Source organism: Drosophila novamexicana, unplaced genomic scaffold (assembly GCF_003285875.2).
Source record: "Drosophila novamexicana strain 15010-1031.04,08,12 unplaced genomic scaffold, DnovRS2.1 tig00000387-arrow-pilon, whole genome shotgun sequence".
Classification (NCBI taxonomy): Eukaryota; Metazoa; Arthropoda; class Insecta; order Diptera; family Drosophilidae; genus Drosophila; species Drosophila novamexicana.
Window position 1 is genome coordinate 1,291,742 of NW_020824800.1, and position 17,338 is coordinate 1,309,079.

General features: G+C 36.5%; 2 protein-coding genes across 3 annotated transcripts in view; one reads left to right on the plus strand and one right to left on the minus strand.

The window, feature by feature from the left end:
* LOC115760314 (MKRN2 opposite strand protein) overlaps positions 1 to 17,338 on the minus strand; it is a 74,071-nt gene that overhangs the window by 22,957 nt on the left and 33,776 nt on the right. For both annotated transcript variants that reach the window (XM_030701601.1, XM_030701603.1), the window contains exon 2: positions 15,736 to 15,933. The gene's annotated coding sequence lies outside the window, so the exon portion shown is untranslated. The remainder of the gene's footprint in view (positions 1 to 15,735; positions 15,934 to 17,338) is intronic.
* The window catches only part of LOC115759955 (protein eyes shut), a gene marked incomplete at its 5' end in the record, with an annotated part of 52,440 nt that continues 35,141 nt past the window's right edge, over positions 40 to 17,338 (plus strand). Inside the window, 2 exons of the mRNA XM_030701098.1 lie at positions 40 to 221; positions 11,690 to 11,838. Of these exons, the coding sequence (XP_030556958.1) occupies positions 40 to 221; positions 11,690 to 11,838 (331 nt within the window). The remainder of the gene's footprint in view (positions 222 to 11,689; positions 11,839 to 17,338) is intronic.

Below are 17,338 nucleotides of genomic sequence, written 5' to 3' on the forward strand. Positions count from 1 at the left end.
AATTGTGCAAACTCAGCAGCAGCAGCAGCAGCTGCAGCAGGAGCAACAACAACAGCACAAAGCATTGCTAGGACATTAAGGACATTGGTACACAGCTGCCCACAGACTGGACTGCTCTTGACGCTCTGCCTCAGCCTGAGCCTGGTGTGCGTCAGCCAAGCGGGCTTCGCCTGCCTCAGCAATCCGTGTGTATTTGGCGTCTGCATCGATGGCCTGAACAGGTGAGTCAAGTCCTCCATATGCTGCAGCAGCAGCAGCAGCAGCAACTAAGTTGAATCCCTGCAACCGTTGCTTATTATCGCCAAGCCAATAAACTCCGCTCAACACATTTCGAGTGAGCAATAAACTTGCACCACTTGAGAGCCAGCAGCACCAGCAGCAGTAGCTCCATTGGGCATCGATGCCCCCAGCACCGTAGCCTGGCCCAACCCTTTGGCCCCTTAACCCCATGCAAAAGGCAAGCATGTTGATGCCGCCACTTTGCAGGCAAATGAATTTGCCACACAGTTAGCCCCGCACCCCTCAAATCCTCAGATTCAGCAATACTCTCTCTTATCTAGCCGCTCTTTGCCTTTTTATGCATGCCCCTCTTTAAAATGGGGCCAAGCTGCGGCTGCAGTGGGTGCCACTTCAGTGGGTAGGCCAGGAGGTTGAGGAGCGCTTTCAATTGCATAATCCGCTCATTATTAACATAAAGCGTGTCCGATGCACAGCCTTGGCCACAGTAAATTATGTAGCTAATGTAGCAAATTCTTTAAAGTCTATACATGCTTCGCACCAAGTCGTGCAGATTGCATGTATTTACATTTGTGAAGATAAGTAGATAGATCACAATATTAAACCAATTAAAGTAATACTTATATTTAAATAACATATCAAGCAAGGCCACAAACTCATTTTCAAAGAACTTTGATCAAATTCATTTGATGGGTGTTTCCCCATTTGGTGGAATCGGTTCCAAACTCACTTTCAAAGATCTTTGAGAGAATTTAATTCAAACGTGCCACGGCCGGTTATTATCCTATATAGACATAGGTCAAAACTTCCCACACCCATAACTTGGCCAAATATCCTCCGATTTTCATAAGGAATGGCTTTTTGTTTATGATTTGGCCTTATTATCAATTCTACATCCAAATCTGGCAACATTATTTTTGGTCAAAATTCATGTCCAAATGGTACCCTCAAATATCCTATATAGACATAGGTCAACATTTCCCACACCCATAACTTGGTCAAATATCCTCCGATTTTCATAAGGAATGGCTTTTTGTTCATGATTTGGCCTTATTATCAATTCTACATCCAAATCTGGCAACATTATTTTTGGTCAAAATTCATGTCAAAATGGTACCCTCAAATATCCTATATAGACATAGGTCAACATTTCCCACACCCATAACTTGGTCAAATATCCTCCGATTTTCATAAGGAATGGCTTTTTGTTCATGATTTGGCCTCATTAGCAATTCTGCATCCAAATCTGGCAACATTATTTTTGGTCAAAATTCATATCAAAATGGTACCCTCAATTATCCTATATAGACATAGGTCAATACTTCCCACACCCATAACTTGGCCAAATATCCTCCGATTTTCATAAGGAATGGCTGTTTGTTCATGATTTGGCCTCATTACAAATTCTGCATCGAAATCTGGCAACATTATTTTTTGTCAAAATTCATGTCAAAATGGTACCCTCAATTATCCTATATAGACATAGGTCAAAACTTCCCACACCCATAACTTGGCCAAATATCCTCCGATTTTCATAAGGAATGGCTTTTTGTTCATGATTTGGCCTCATTATCAATTCTGCATCCAAATCTGGCAACATTATTTTTGGTCAAAATTCATGTCAAAATGGTACCCTCAAATATCCTATATAGACAAAGGTCAAAACTTCCCACACCCATAACTTGGTCAAATATCCTCCGATTTTCATAAGGAATGGCTTTTTGTTCATGATTTGGCCTCATTATCAATTCTGCATCCAAATCTGGCAACATTATTTTTGGTCAAAATTCATGTCAAAATGGTACCCTCAATTATCCTATATAGACGTAGGTCAAAACTTCCCACACCCATAACTTGGCCAAATATCCTCCGATTTTCATAAGGAATGGCTTTTTGTTCATGACTTGGCCTCATTATCAATTCTGCATCCAAATCTGGCAACATTATTTTTGGTCAAAATTCATGTCAAAATGGTACCCTCAAATATCCTATATAGACATAGGTCAAAACTTCCCACACCCATAACTTGGTCAAATATCCTCCGATTTTCATAACGAATGGCTTTTTGTTCATGATTTGGCCTCATTATCAATTCTGCATCCAAATCTGGCAACATTATTTTTGGTCAAATTTCATGTCAAAATGGTACCCTCAAATATCCTATATAGACATAGGTCAAAACTTCCCACACCCATAACTTGGCCAAATATCCTCCGATTTTCATAAGGAATGGCTTTTTGTTCATGATTTGGCCTTATTATCAATTCTGCATCCAAATCTGGCAACATTATTTTTGGTCAAATTTCATGTCAAAATGGTACCCTCAAATATCCTATATAGACATAGGTCAAAACTTCCCACACCCATAACTTGGTCAAATATCCTCCGATTTTCATAAGGAATGGCTTTTTGTTCATGATTTGGCCTCATTATCAATTCTGCATCCAAATCTGGCAACATTATTTTTGGTCAAAATTCATGTCAAAATGGTACCCTCAAATATCCTATATAGACATAGGTCAAAACTTCCCACACCCATAACTTGGCCAAATATCCTCCGATTTTCATAAGGAATGGCTTTTTTTTCATGACTTGGCCTCATTATCAATTCTGCATCCAAATCTGGCAACATTATTTTTGGTCAAAATTCATGTCAAAATGGTACCCTTAAATATCCTATATAGACATAGGTCAAAACTTCCCACACCCATAACTTGGTCAAATATCCTCCGATTTTCATAACGAATGGCTTTTTGTTCATGATTTGGCCTCATTATCAATTCTGCATCCAAATCTGGCAACATTATTTTTGGTCAAATTTCATGTCAAAATGGTACCCTCAAATATCCTATATAGACATAGGTCAAAACTTCCCACACCCATAACTTGGCCAAATATCCTCCGATTTTCATAAGGAATGGCTTTTTGTTCATGATTTGGCCTCATTATCAATTCTGCATCCAAATCTGGCAACATTATTTTTGGTCAAAATTCATGTCAAAATGGTACCCTCAATTATCCTATATAGACGTAGGTCAAAACTTCCCACACCCATAACTTGGCCAAATATCCTCCGATTTTCATAAGGAATGGCTTTTTGTTCATGATTTGGCCTCATTATCAATTCTGCATCAAAATCTGGCAACATTATTTTTGGTCAAAATTCATGTCAAAATGGTACCCTCAAATATCCCACATAGACATAGGTCAAAATTTCCCACACCCATAACTTGGTCAAATATCCTCCGATTTTCATAAGGAATGGCTTTTTGTCCATGATTTGGCCTTATTATCAATTCTGCATCCAAATCTGGCAACATTATTTTTGGTCAAATTTCATGTCAAAATGGTACCCTCAAATATCCTATATAGACATAGGTCAAAACTTCCCACACCCATAACTTGGTCAAATATCCTCCGATTTTCATAAGGAATGGCTTTTTGTTCATGATTTGGCCTCATTATCAATTCTGCATCCAAATCTGGCAACATTATTTTTGGTCAAAATTCATGTCAAAATGGTACCCTCAAATATCCTATATAGACATAGGTCAAAACTTCCCACACCCATAACTTGGCCAAATATCCTCCGATTTTCATAAGGAATGGCTTTTTGTTCATGATTTGGCCTCATTATCAATTCTGCATCCAAATCTGGCAACATTATTTTTGGTCAAAATTCATGTCAAAATGGTACCCTCAAATATCCCACATAGACATAGGTCAAAATTTCCCACACCCATAACTTGGTCAAATATCCTCCGATTTTCATAAGGAATGGCTTTTTGTTCATGATTTGGCCTCATTATCAATTCTGCATCCAAATCTGGCAACATTATTTTTGGTCAAAATTCATGTCAAAATGGTACCCTCAAATATCCTATATAGACATAGGTCAAAACTTCCCACACCCATAACTTGGTCAAATATCCTCCGATTTTCATAAGGAATGGCTTTTTGTTCATGATTTGGCCTCATAATCAATTCTGCATCCAAATCTGGCAACATTATTTTTGGTCAAATTTCATGTCAAAATGGTACCCTCAAATATCCTATATAGACATAGGTCAAAACTTCCCACACCCATAACTTGGCCAAATATCCTCCGATTTTCATAAGGAATGGCTTTTTGTTCATGATTTGGCCTCATTATCAATTCTGCATCCAAATCTGGCAACATTATTTTTGGTCAAAATTCATGTCAAAATGGTACCCTCAAATATCCCACATAGACATAGGTCAAAATTTCCCACACCCATAACTTGGTCAAATATCCTCCGATTTTCATAAGGAATGGCTTTTTGTTCATGATTTGGCCTTATTATCAATTCTGCATCCAAATCTGGCAACATTATTTTTGGTCAAATTTCATGTCAAAATGGTACCCTCAAATATCCTATATAGACATAGGTCAAAACTTCCCACACCCATAACTTGGTCAAATATCCTCCGATTTTCATAAGGAATGGCTTTTTGTTCATGATTTGGCCTCATTATCAATTCTGCATCCAAATCTGGCAACATTATTTTTGGTCAAAATTCATGTCAAAATGGTACCCTCAATTATCCTATATAGACGTAGGTCAAAACTTCCCACACCCATAACTTGGCCAAATATCCTCCGATTTTCATAAGGAATAGCTTTTTGTTTATGATTTGGCCTCATTATCAATTCTGCATCCAAATCTGGCAACATTATTTTTGGTCAAAATTCATGTCAAAATGGTACCCTCAAATATCCTATATAGACATAGGTCAAAACTTCCCACACCCATAACTTGGCCAAATATCCTCCGATTTTCATAAGGAATGGCTTTTTGTTCATGATTTGGCCTCATTATCAATTCTGCATCCAAATCTGGCAACATTATTTTTTGTCAAAATTCATGTCAAAATGGTACCCTCAAATATCCTATATAGACATAGGTCAAAACTTCCCACACCCATAACTTGGTCAAATATCCTCCGATTTTCCTAAGGAATGGCTTTTTGTTCATGATTTGGCCTCATTATCAATTCTGCATCCAAATCTGGCAACATTATTTTTGGTCAAAATTCATGTCAAAATGGCCATAACTTGGCCAAATATCCTCCGATTTTCATAAGGAATGGCTTTTTGTTCATGATTTGGCCTCATAATCAATTCTGCATCCAAATCTGGCAACATTATTTTTGGTCAAATTTCATGTCAAAATGGTACCCTCAAATATCCTACATAGACATAGGTCAAAACTTCCCACACCCATAACTTGGTCAAATATCCTCCGATTTTCATAAGGAATGGCTTTTTGTTCATGATTTGGCCTCATTATCAATTCTGCATCCAAATCTGGCAACATTATTTTTGGTCGAAATTCATGTCAAAATGGTACCTTCAAATATCCCACATAGACATAGGTCAAAATTTCCCACACCCATAACTTGGCCAAATATCCTCCGATTTTCATAAGGAATGGCTTTTTGTTCATGATTTGGCCTCATTATCAATTCTGCATCCAAATCTGGCAACATTATTTTTGGTCAAAATTCATGTCAAAATGGTACCCTCAATTATCCTACATAGACATAGGTCAAAACTTCCCACACCCATAACTTGGTCAAATATCCTCCGATTTTCATAAGGAATGGCTTTTTGTTCATGATTTGGCCTCATTATCAATTCTGCATCCAAATCTGGCAACATTATTTTTGGTCAAAAATTCATGTCAAAATGGTACCCTCAAATATCCTATATAGACATAGGTCAACATTTCCCACACCCATAACTTGGTCAAATATCCTCCGATTTTCATAAGGAATGGCTTTTTGTTCATGACTTGGCCTCATTATCAATTCTGCATCCAAATCTGGCAACATTATTTTTGGTCAAATTTCATGTCAAAATGGTACCCTCAAATATCCTATATAGACATAGGTCAAAACTTCCCACACCCATAACTTGGTCAAATATCCTCCGATTTTCATAAGGAATGGCTTTTTGTTCATGATTTGGCCTCATTATCAATTCTGCATCCAAATCTGGCAACATTATTTTTGGTCAAAATTCATGTCAAAATGGTACCCTCAAATATCCTATATAGAAATAGGTCAAAACTTCCCACACCCATAACTTGGTCAAATATCCTCCGATTTTCATAAGGAATGGCTTTTTGTTCATGATTTGGCCTCATTATCAATTCTGCATCCAAATCTGGCAACATTATTTTTGGTCAAAATTCATGTCAAAATGGTACCCTCAAATATCCTATATAGACATAGGTCAAAACTTCCCACACCCATAACTTGGCCAAATACCCTCCGATTTTCATAAGGAATGGCTTTTTGTTCATGATTTGGCCTCATTATCAATTCCGCATCCAAATCTGGCAACATTATTTTTTGTCAAAATTCATGTCAAAATGGTACCCTCAATTATGCTATATAGACATAGGTCAAAACTTCCCACACCCATAACTTGGTCAAATATCCTCCGATGTTCATAAGGAATGGCGTTTTGTTCATGATTTGGCCTCATTATCAATTCTGCATCCAAATCTGGCAACATTATTTTTGGTCAAAATTCATGTCAAAATGGTACCCTCAAATATCCCACATAGACATAGGTCAAAATTTCCCACACCTATAACTTGGTCAAATATCCTCCGATTTTCATAAGGAATGGCTTTTTGTTCATGATTTGGCCTTATTATCAATTCTGCATCCAAATCTGGCAACATTATTTTTGGTCAAATTTCATGTCAAAATGGTACTCTCAAATATCCCACATAGACATAGGTCAAAATTTCCCACACCCATAACTTGGTCAAATATCCTCCGATTTTCATAAGGAATGGCTTTTTGTTCATGATTTGGCCTCATTATCAATTCTGCATCCAAATCTGGCAACATTATTTTTGGTCAAAATTCATGTCAAAATGGTACCCTCAAATATCCCACATAGACATAGGTCAAAATTTCCCGCACCCATAACTTGGTCAAATATCCTCCGATTTTCATAAGGAATGGCTTTTTGTTCATGATTTGGCCTTATTATCAATTCTGCATCCAAATCTGGCAACATTATTTTTGGTCAAATTTCATGTCAAAATGGTACCCTCAAATATCCCACATAGACATAGGTCAAAATTTCCCACACCCATAACTTGGTCAAATATCCTCCGATTTTCATAAGGAATGGCTTTTTGTTCATGATTTGGCCTTATTATCAATTCTGCATCCAAATCTGGCAACATTATTTTTGGTCAAATTTCATGTCAAAATGGTTCCCTCAAATATCCTATATAGACATAGGTCAAAACTTCCCACACCCATAACTTGGCCAAATATCCTCCGATTTTCATAAGGAATGGCTTTTTGTTCATGATTTGGCCTCATTATCTATTCTGCATCCAAATCTGGCAACATTATTTTTGGTCAAATTTCATGTCAAAATGGTACCCTCAATTATCCTACATAGACATAGGTCAAAACTTCCCACACCCATAACTTGGCCAAATATCCTCCGATTTTCATAAGGAATGGCTTTTTGTTTATGATTTGGCCTCATTATCAATTCTGCATCCAAATCTGGCAACATTATTTTTGGTCAATATTCATGTCAAAATGGTACCCTCAAATATCCCACATAGACATAGGTCAAAATTTCCCACACCTATAACTTGGTCAAATATCTTCCGATTTTCATAAGGAATGGCTTTTTGTTCATGATTTGGCCTTATTATCAATTCTGCATCCAAATCTGGCAACATTATTTTTGGTCAAATTTCATGTCAAAATGGTACCCTCAAATATCCTATATAGACATAGGGCAAAACTTCCCACACGCATAACTTGGTCAAATATCCTCCGATTTTCATAAGGAATTGCTTTTTGTTCATGATTTGGCCTCATTATCAATTCTGCATCCAAATCTGGCAACATTATTTTTGGTCAAAATTCATGTCAAAATGGTACCCTCAAATATCCTATATAGACATATGTCAACATTTCCCACCCCCATAACTCGGTCAAATATCCTCCGATTATTGGTTTGCTCATTGTTTGACCTCTAGATCAATTTGGCATCTAAATCTGGATATATTATTTTGGTCAAAACTCATGTGAAAATGATACTCTTCCTACCCAACCTCAAATATCCCATATAGATATAGGTCAAAATTTCACACATCAAACAGTTGTTGATTGACTTACCATCCAATCGGTTCCAAAACTCATTTTGAAAGATATGCCCGCTAGTATAGTTTATACCTAAACATCTTTCGAGCTTTTTGAGATGACAAGATATATAATGAGTTTGTATGTAACTCAACAAAATCATTCTGATATTCTTATTTCTTAAAACTCTTGTCTTATATAGCTAAATATCTGGCATTTCTTCAATTCTAGCTAGTTTTCGTATTCTGCAGCTCCACGAAGGGTTTTCCACTTAAGACGAGATCTTTGGGATAGCAAGCAAAAATATGTAATTGTTAAACATTGAGAGTTTCCTTTCTTTTGATACTTATGCTTAAGCAGAGGCATTTGACTTTTGTAAATTTGGTAATTTGGCGCCCTAAATTACACAGTGCACAGGCACTTTAGGCAATTCCAGACATAACTACTGCACAAACAAGTCAAAGATGATGCGAACAGCTTCCAGCGTTTCCCTCTCTTTCTCTTTGTCTCTTTCTTTCTCTCTCTCTCGCTCTCTCTGTTGCTCTCTGGTTTGGTCGTGGCAAGAACTTATGCAACTAAGTAGCTGGTATTTTATTTTACTACTTGCCGCGTGATATGCAACCTCTGAATGTGGCCAAAACCGGAAGCTGCTCTAACTCGAAACCTAAACAGAGCCAAGCATGTAGCACAGGCCACCCAATCTTACAGTCCGTGAATTTGCTCTATAAAAAGCGTTTACGATATTTTTTACGATATCTTTACTCAAAGCTGCAAGTCAAATGCGAGTCGAGGCAGAAGGTTGAAATGTTTTCTAGCGCGCTTTTCTTGACATAACCACCATTTAGCGAGCAAGAGGAAGAATCAGGGGGTGCCGCACTAAGGCTGGTTCTAAGGAGAATGCACAACTGGCCGGATAGAAGTTTATGCGCTGGCAAGCGAAATTTATAGTTGCAATTAAACTTAACACGATTCCATGAGATTTAAACGGATTAACTGAATAGTTTTGCCCATCTTAAAGTTTGCCAAAGCGTAAGGAAAACGGAAATTCGGTTATCCGAGTACATTGATATTTTATTGGTTTATCGTGGTTTATGTTCAACTAGTTTGTGGCAATGGCAGTATTTATGACTCATATCAGAGATGAGTGAGTTTTATAACAGTCGTTAAACTGGGTAAAGTCAAATGTTTGCCAAATTGTTGCCAAACATTCTGCAACAGAGCTTCAGTAAACGAGTTGAAAATAGATGTTATGTCAAAGCATTGTATTTAAAATAATTGATGATGTGCTTAAGCTTTTGCTTTTGCTTTTGCTCTATAAGAAGACTTTTTTTGGAAGCCCTCTTTCGTTGAGATTATTATCTTTATTGAAAGAACTTAATTAGTTTGTGCATTAGAATTCGGAATTGAGCATTAGCAATATAATTTTGTAGTTCCCTCATATAATGTAAGACAGAGTTTTGGGAAATTGGCCAGAATGAAAGTTTATGACAAGGTTATAATGGGTTATAGTTATATCCACGCGTTAGAGTCAAATATTTTGTGAACCTTAATCCGGGTAATACTCGCTAGTAATATGTATTTAAGAATATGTTTCACAACTTTTTGAGGGAGTCCACGCATCTAAACACAAATACGAGTGCTTTACAGCCCTGCAGAGTTAAAGAAAATGCTGCAGTATTTTCCGATAAATCTCAAAAGCACATATCAGATTTTAATTTTTATCAAACAATAAAGCTCTGTTTAACACTTCAAATTAAAATGCATGCATCATTGCACTGGTTCTCTTTAGCATTTTTGCTGTAGCTAAGCCATCAGATGGACTTGCAACAGCTAATGCGATGCCCCAAGGCCATTTATCTACTCAGTGCAATTGTTTTTGGCATGCCAACAAATCAGCAGGCCTCCAGGGTAAGCAAGTCCATGTCAAAGGCAACAGCAAAACTTGTTGTTGTTCTTGTTGTTGTTTAGCCAATCCAATGGTCTCCCGAACAGAGCTGTGCAAATGCATCCAAATGTAATCCATAATAAAAGAGTGCAACCGCCAGCTCCCTGCCTCCCAGCCCAGCCGACTACAAAAGTTCTTTAATTAAGCTGTGTAGCTGCAAACTTATTCTAGAGAGAGGGATCTGGAGGAGGGCAAGCCAGGAGACGTCTGCCATGTTAAGCCGTGTCGGTGACATTCCCCTGACACTTTTGCAGTTCCAAACGTTGCTGCTACTGTTACCGTTGCCGTAGCAGTTACTGTTCCTGTTGCTGCTGTCGTTTTCGTTTCCGTTTCAATTTCAATTCACTCTTAGCAGGAAAAACTAATCCCAATTGGCTACCAAATATTTATTTCCACTACTCAAGCGTAATGTTTCAAGTACGTTGGCCAAGTTTATAGCACTCGCCAGGGCACTGAGCAAAATCCAAATACTTTCCCCCACTAGATTTAGATACATTTGTATGTACATATGCGTCTATATGTACGTGTGTGCCACACTCCAATCACTAGCAAACTGTGTAAGCAGCATGCGCACATACACAGAGCCAAATAGAATGGGCTTCAACGTACACATAAGCTTTTAAATTATACATTGAAGAGCTTTGAAAGCTCTAGGTAGGATTAAATGGATGTAACACGGACCCCAATATCAAGAGTGGAAAGTGTATATATGAGCTTTTATATCACACATTTAAGAGCTTTGAAAGCCCTTGAAAGCTCCCAGTAAGATTAAATACTGAAATTGAAAAGTATGTATAAGTTTTCTTATCACAAGTTTATCAATAGTGTACAGTTGTCATTATTGTAATGTTATGTAAATGGTTTTAGGCAGTAGCAAAGAAATAAATTAAACACTCATATATAAAAGTGAATTTAATCAAGCTCATTTAAATGAGCTTTAAAGCTCACCATATAATATATAATTAACTACTTGTCTGCTTTAGCTTTTAATTCCCATAATGTTTTAATAAATCCATTTTCCTCTAATGGAATTTATTAACTATTTCGCTGACTTCGCAGAATAGAATTAATTTTTGCTCAGTGTACTTGCTGCCTCTGTCCACATACTACACCATATTGTGCTATTTGTAAAACTATTTTTATCTAAAACGTTTTCTTGTTGTTATTTCACTTTTTCTACTCTTTTCGTTTTATGGGTTTGCCTACAAAACTTTTTTTGCTGAACGTTTGATGCATCATTGACACACCGTTGCGCCCACACCTACCAACTGTCTCCTCCCGCATGTGCCATGATAACAACAACAACAACAACAACAACAATGACAACAACAATGACAACAACAATGAGTACAGCTCGTATTCGTGTTACTGCATTGACGGCTACACAGGGATCCAGTGCCAAACGAATTGGGACGAATGCTGGTCGGGCCCCTGTCAAAACGGTGGCACATGTGTGGATGGTGTTGCCTACTACAATTGTACGTGTCCGGAAGGATTTTCTGGTAAGTGTGTGCGGTTTATTTTTGCGCTACGCCAACACAGATACGCAGATAGTATAACAAATATACGAGTAAGTACTGAACCTTGCACGGCCCACTGAGCAGCCTGTGTTGGATGCGGGCGTCGCACACCACGTGCAAAATGTATTTTTATTAAGCTAACGAAAAAGAAAAAAAAAACAAACAAAAACAACAAAAAGAGACGCCCACAACAGGCACTCTAACACGAAGTGCAACCACAAAAAAGGAAGCCTCGTCCGGCCACCTACTCGTAGAGCACACGGTCAGACTCTGACTGCTCCGACGTACGCCAAACGTATTTGTAAAATTTGCGGAAAACCAAAATAAAATAAAAAAATAATGTACAATATTTTTTTTCTACCTATTTCCTGCATTCACTCACATGTGTCTATTATTCTTTGAACGGCTGAGCAAGAAAGCAAAATAAGGAAACTCAAAACAAAAAACTTAAAAGAAAGCACGTTTGGAACTAAGCCGAAAGTTGTTTACTCTTAAAAAGCTTTTTGAAATATAGCTAAAGCTCATTTTATGTATTTATTTTCAAATATTTTCAATATCTTTTGAAAGTCTTACTTTTCTACCTAACCACAAGAAGTAATTTAATCATTTTTTGTTTTGTTTTTTACCTTTTTCAAAGTATTCCTGTTAAGTATTTTCAACTTTTACGTTCAAAATTTGACTGCTTATTAATTTATTTTTTTTAATATTTACTTTTGTGCCCATACTGAACTGATTTCAATTGCACATTAGCGTGAACTGAAAGACATAAAAACACGTTAAAATTTTACAAAAATATTTTTGATTTTGACCTTTGTCACTAGGTGCACTGCCCTACAAGGCATGTAAAAGAACACTAAACTAATATTGTTCCAAGTTGGGGATCAAACCAATACTTGCATATGCTCAAGTTTCTGGAACAAGCGACTATATCGTCGATGAGAAATTGAGAAAGTGCAGCGTGCTAATGGCTGCGAAGATGTCTTGCAGGAACCCACTTTAATGTTGTCTATTGCGGTAGTCAATGTTGAGTTTTTAACCTGCCACTTGCTACGTGTGAGTTGTAATGTGGGTCCCCAAGCGTGTGTATGTGTGTGTGAGTGTGTGCGGAAGTCTCAGCATGAATGTATCTCATGTTCATCCCTTTGGCTTCGTGTGCTTTCCGCCCGTTGCGTACATATAAACACATTTACTTCTGCTACGTGTGAGAAGCACTTAGTGGGGTCTTTTGCCAGATGTGTGTGTGTGTGAGTGTGTATGTGTGTGTGTATGTATGTTTGGTGAGTATCTCAGAGTTGTCTTTATAAAATTTAGTGAAATTTATAGCCACCGTGTAGGTGTTATATGCATTACCCATCAACGCCAACTAATACCAAACACAAATTGCTACAAATTTGCGGTATACGAAAGTTGGCAAAGCCAATAGCTCAGGGTTTATTGAAAGGGAGTGAAGCGTGGGACGCAGCGTTAAGTAATTGACATGCAGTTAGGATTAGCAGCTTAACGTAAACTGTGTAGAGTGTGAGCTTAACAATTTGAATAGTTGACTAAAGTACATATGTGCCGTTTAGGCTAAATATTTAACATGATTTTGTGGCAAGGCTGAGTTAGGAATCACACATTGACACATTCGTTAGGTAAAACGACTTTTTCTTAAGAAATATATAAGCAAAATTCGCGTAATACTTTTTAATTACAACGATTAAAGACCGTTTCTAAATCAAATTGCAGTGATTAATATTATATACCCTAAAGTATTCTATTTTTTCTGCGCATTACCCATACGAACGGTTGCCGCCATTGTTTGCGGTTTCGTTTTTTTCTTTTTTTTTTTCATTCTCGCCAAACACAACAATTGCATTAAATTAGCATAAATAAAACGTTAGCAAAAGAACGTGGCAAAAACACGAAAGCATTAAGCACTGCAAATGAAATTAACACAGATCAACAGAATGCACACTTATAGAACAGTGAATACACTTTCTTGCATAAGATTGTTCTTGTGAAAAATAACAAAAGCCTTCCAGATATTTGGCTTACAGCCTAGTCAACCTAGTAAATGCTGTGTTTAGTGAATAAAAAATAAAATATCAAACCCGATTATTTCCTTAGAGCTATCATATATAGAACTGCGATTTTGATAAAACTTAGCTCATATAAAAACAGCTTAGTTAAATAAGTAAGTGCTGGGTTGGTCTTCATATCTTGATATCGGATGTCAGCCATATCATATAGTTCGTCCGGCTGATTGCAAACTGAAGGACAAGTTTGCATTGACACATACGGACGGACACGGGCATGGCTATTGAAACTCTGCTGTTGATGATGATAAAAAATATATATAATTTACTGGGTCGGAGATGTAAATATTTTCATATCAAAATAAAGTACTGTGAACGTAGCAAAATAAGTTTTAAATCTTATCAAAAGTTAAGAGCGGAAACTATAGCATTACATCTTGTCAAATAATCTCATTAAGTTAAAAGAACATCTTCGTCCGATCGATGGGGCATAAAAGCTGAAAACATTAATTTACTTTAGGTAATATATAATACGAAAGTAGCCCAATTAATTCTAGTTTTTAAATAGGTGCAGCAATAATGCAATTTGATTTGATAGATTTCCATGTCTTCTTCAACATTTGAATAAAATAGATTTGAAATGGGCAGACTCGTCTAGGCTAACAAACTGTTTGACAAATTTGGAATACCTGCCGTAAGGGCATACAAAATAAATAAAATTATGCGCCGCGTTTCTTTTGCCAACGATTTTAAGTGGATCAAGTGGAAAAGATACAAAAAAGCAGAAACTAAGCAACAGCTTTGAAAAAAATAAGTAAAAATAAAACACAAATGTGAATAAAGAGAAAATGCTAAATAAATTCTGAAAAAATATACGAAAATACGTTTTGTGTTCGCAAAGCCCACAAAAAAAAAGAGCTGTATAAAACTGCACACATATAGTATATAAAATAGATGTGCTTTGTCAAAAGCGTGAAACAGCAGGAAATGAAGCAATAAACTATGCAAAATATGCACACAAAAAATATATTCAAAAAATTGTATATATAAACAAGTATTATAAAATCAAATGCTTTCACTGAATAGGCCTGCAAAACCAAGAAAAACGAAAGGGTAAACAGCAGTGAACAAACTGATGGAGAGGGGGGAGAGGTCGCTAGAGAAAGCAAAGCGCCTGTGGCAACCCTTTTGGCAGCTCATGGAATTCTGAAACGCCAAAGAAATTCAACTAAAAATGTAAACAATTTTTTGTTGCTATTAACAAATTTTGCAACGAAAATGCAAATGAAAAGTCGTTCTATTTAAGAGTACGCGACTAAGAATACCCTGTACATTGGTCACTTGAAAGTGAAAACCTTTTAGGTACCCAAAATAAAGCCTTCAAAGAATATTTGAAAAAATGTTCGATGAATTGAAAATTGTAAATATATGAGCTGAAAAGTGCGAAACAAATCGTTGTATCTTAGATGTAATAAGTCTGGTTCACGAATCCAACCTTTAGGCGTGGCATTGGTTGGAATTATTGTTGATTTTTTAATATATATATTAAAAGGGGTCACAGATGTATCTTTGTGCCTTTTTGCATACAATTGCACAACCCTTTAATATCTTTGCTTAGCAATTTATAATGAGTTCAGGGTATAATTATAACTGGGGGCCAGTTGGAAAAACTCGAAATGCAGCTAAGGCAGGATTCTAATTAATATTATGGCCGGCTCGTATTGTTCACCTTTTGATGTGCATTTGCCTTTTAGCTGCATTTCAGCCCTTTGAGGTGGTCATTGCAGGTATCATATACCAGATAACCAAGCCCCATAGTACCTGAAAAGTCGACTTTGTTTTCTGTTTGTGTCCCACTTACCGAGTTTTCTGGTTTCTATCACAACGAAAAATGGTAGCCGGCTAAGCCAAGTTAATTGTTAGTTTTGCTTTGCTTAAATACGTTTGGTTTCGGCTTTTTTTTTCGTTTTGGTTCCTTTTGCAGTCCTCGTTTGTTTATTGGTTCGTTTCAGACAGCTTAATTATGAGTGTCCTTTAATTGGTACTCTTAGTTGAATAGCTGAAATGAAATAAATGTAAAACATTTTACAAAACAAGAAATAAAAACCAAGCAAATTATTAAGAGCATAAGTTGGAATCCAAGGCAAAGATGGAATTAAGTTGGGGTCCTGGAAGCAAATGATAACAACCATTCTCTATAATAAATCGATTAATAGTTTGTGAAATCTCAAAGATTGACAATGTCCTTTTATTCTATTTGGCATTACCTATCCCTTGCCAAGTCTTTTCTACTAGACAACACTTTTCCATCGGTTGACAAATAACCGTAGGAAATTTAATCCCGTACTACCTTAAGACTTTATACTCTTATAACGTTCTTTAAATATATTTGATTCCCATTTTTCAGAAGTTTAATATATATAAATCAAGTTGGCTTACGAATATAGGAATATATATTTATTATTTTTTATTATTTGATTACTATCCCTTTTTAAAAATTATTCACGCCTTGTTAGTCAATATACAAGAATAGTCAAAAAAAAAAAAAAACAACAACAATAAAATCTTCTGCCCATTGCACAACTCTAATGGAACACAATCTAACAATGCTGCAATTCTCAGCGGAATAACCTTGCTCCCCTTGGCACACACACACACACACACACATACACAGTAAAGCTAACACACACAATGCCTTTTATCCTGAGCAAAGGCATCTCCTTAGCTGGCTTTATGCAATCATTGCAGTCAGGCATTGCATTTGAGGGCATTGCATAGACCATAGAACTTAGGGGCATTCAGCGCGAAAACAATGTAAATTGCAGTTGGAAGCCATTGCCGGGCCTATTCACATTGAAATTCGCATTTCATATTTATGCAAAACAAAAAGTGCTGCAAGTCGACAATAAGCAAAGCTTTTCAACAAAACTATCTCGACTAATAGATACTCAGTACAAATGTTAAGGTATTCATGTTGAATTTTGGTTTTAAACTCACAAAATTAACTATATTATATATATTTATAAACGCGAACGAAGATAGAGATAGAGAGGAAGATATGAGCTTAAAGTCAATTTATTGGTATACCTTCTAAATTCGCTTAAAGCTTTTGCGTGCTTTTAAAGCTGCCTAAAGTTCTAGATAATGCCTTGAGTTTAAAGATTATATTCAGTTTAGTTTTTAGAAATGATTCTAGTCAGAAGCTTTTACGTTATAGATTCTGTATTCCCCTCTGTGATTTACATATGTATGTACTTAAATGAACATCAGATGCTCTTAAAGCTTCACTAATAGAAAAAAAAGCGTTGTTTTGACTGTTTTAAAAGCGCCTTTTGCAGAGTCTCGCATAGCTTTAGTCTCGCTCTAGTTCGTACAGTTTACTATTTGCTACAAATCGAAGTAACGTTGTTGATTTAGTCTCGTTTTATGTTTTCGAGAGTTTGCAACGTGAGCAAACAAAGACA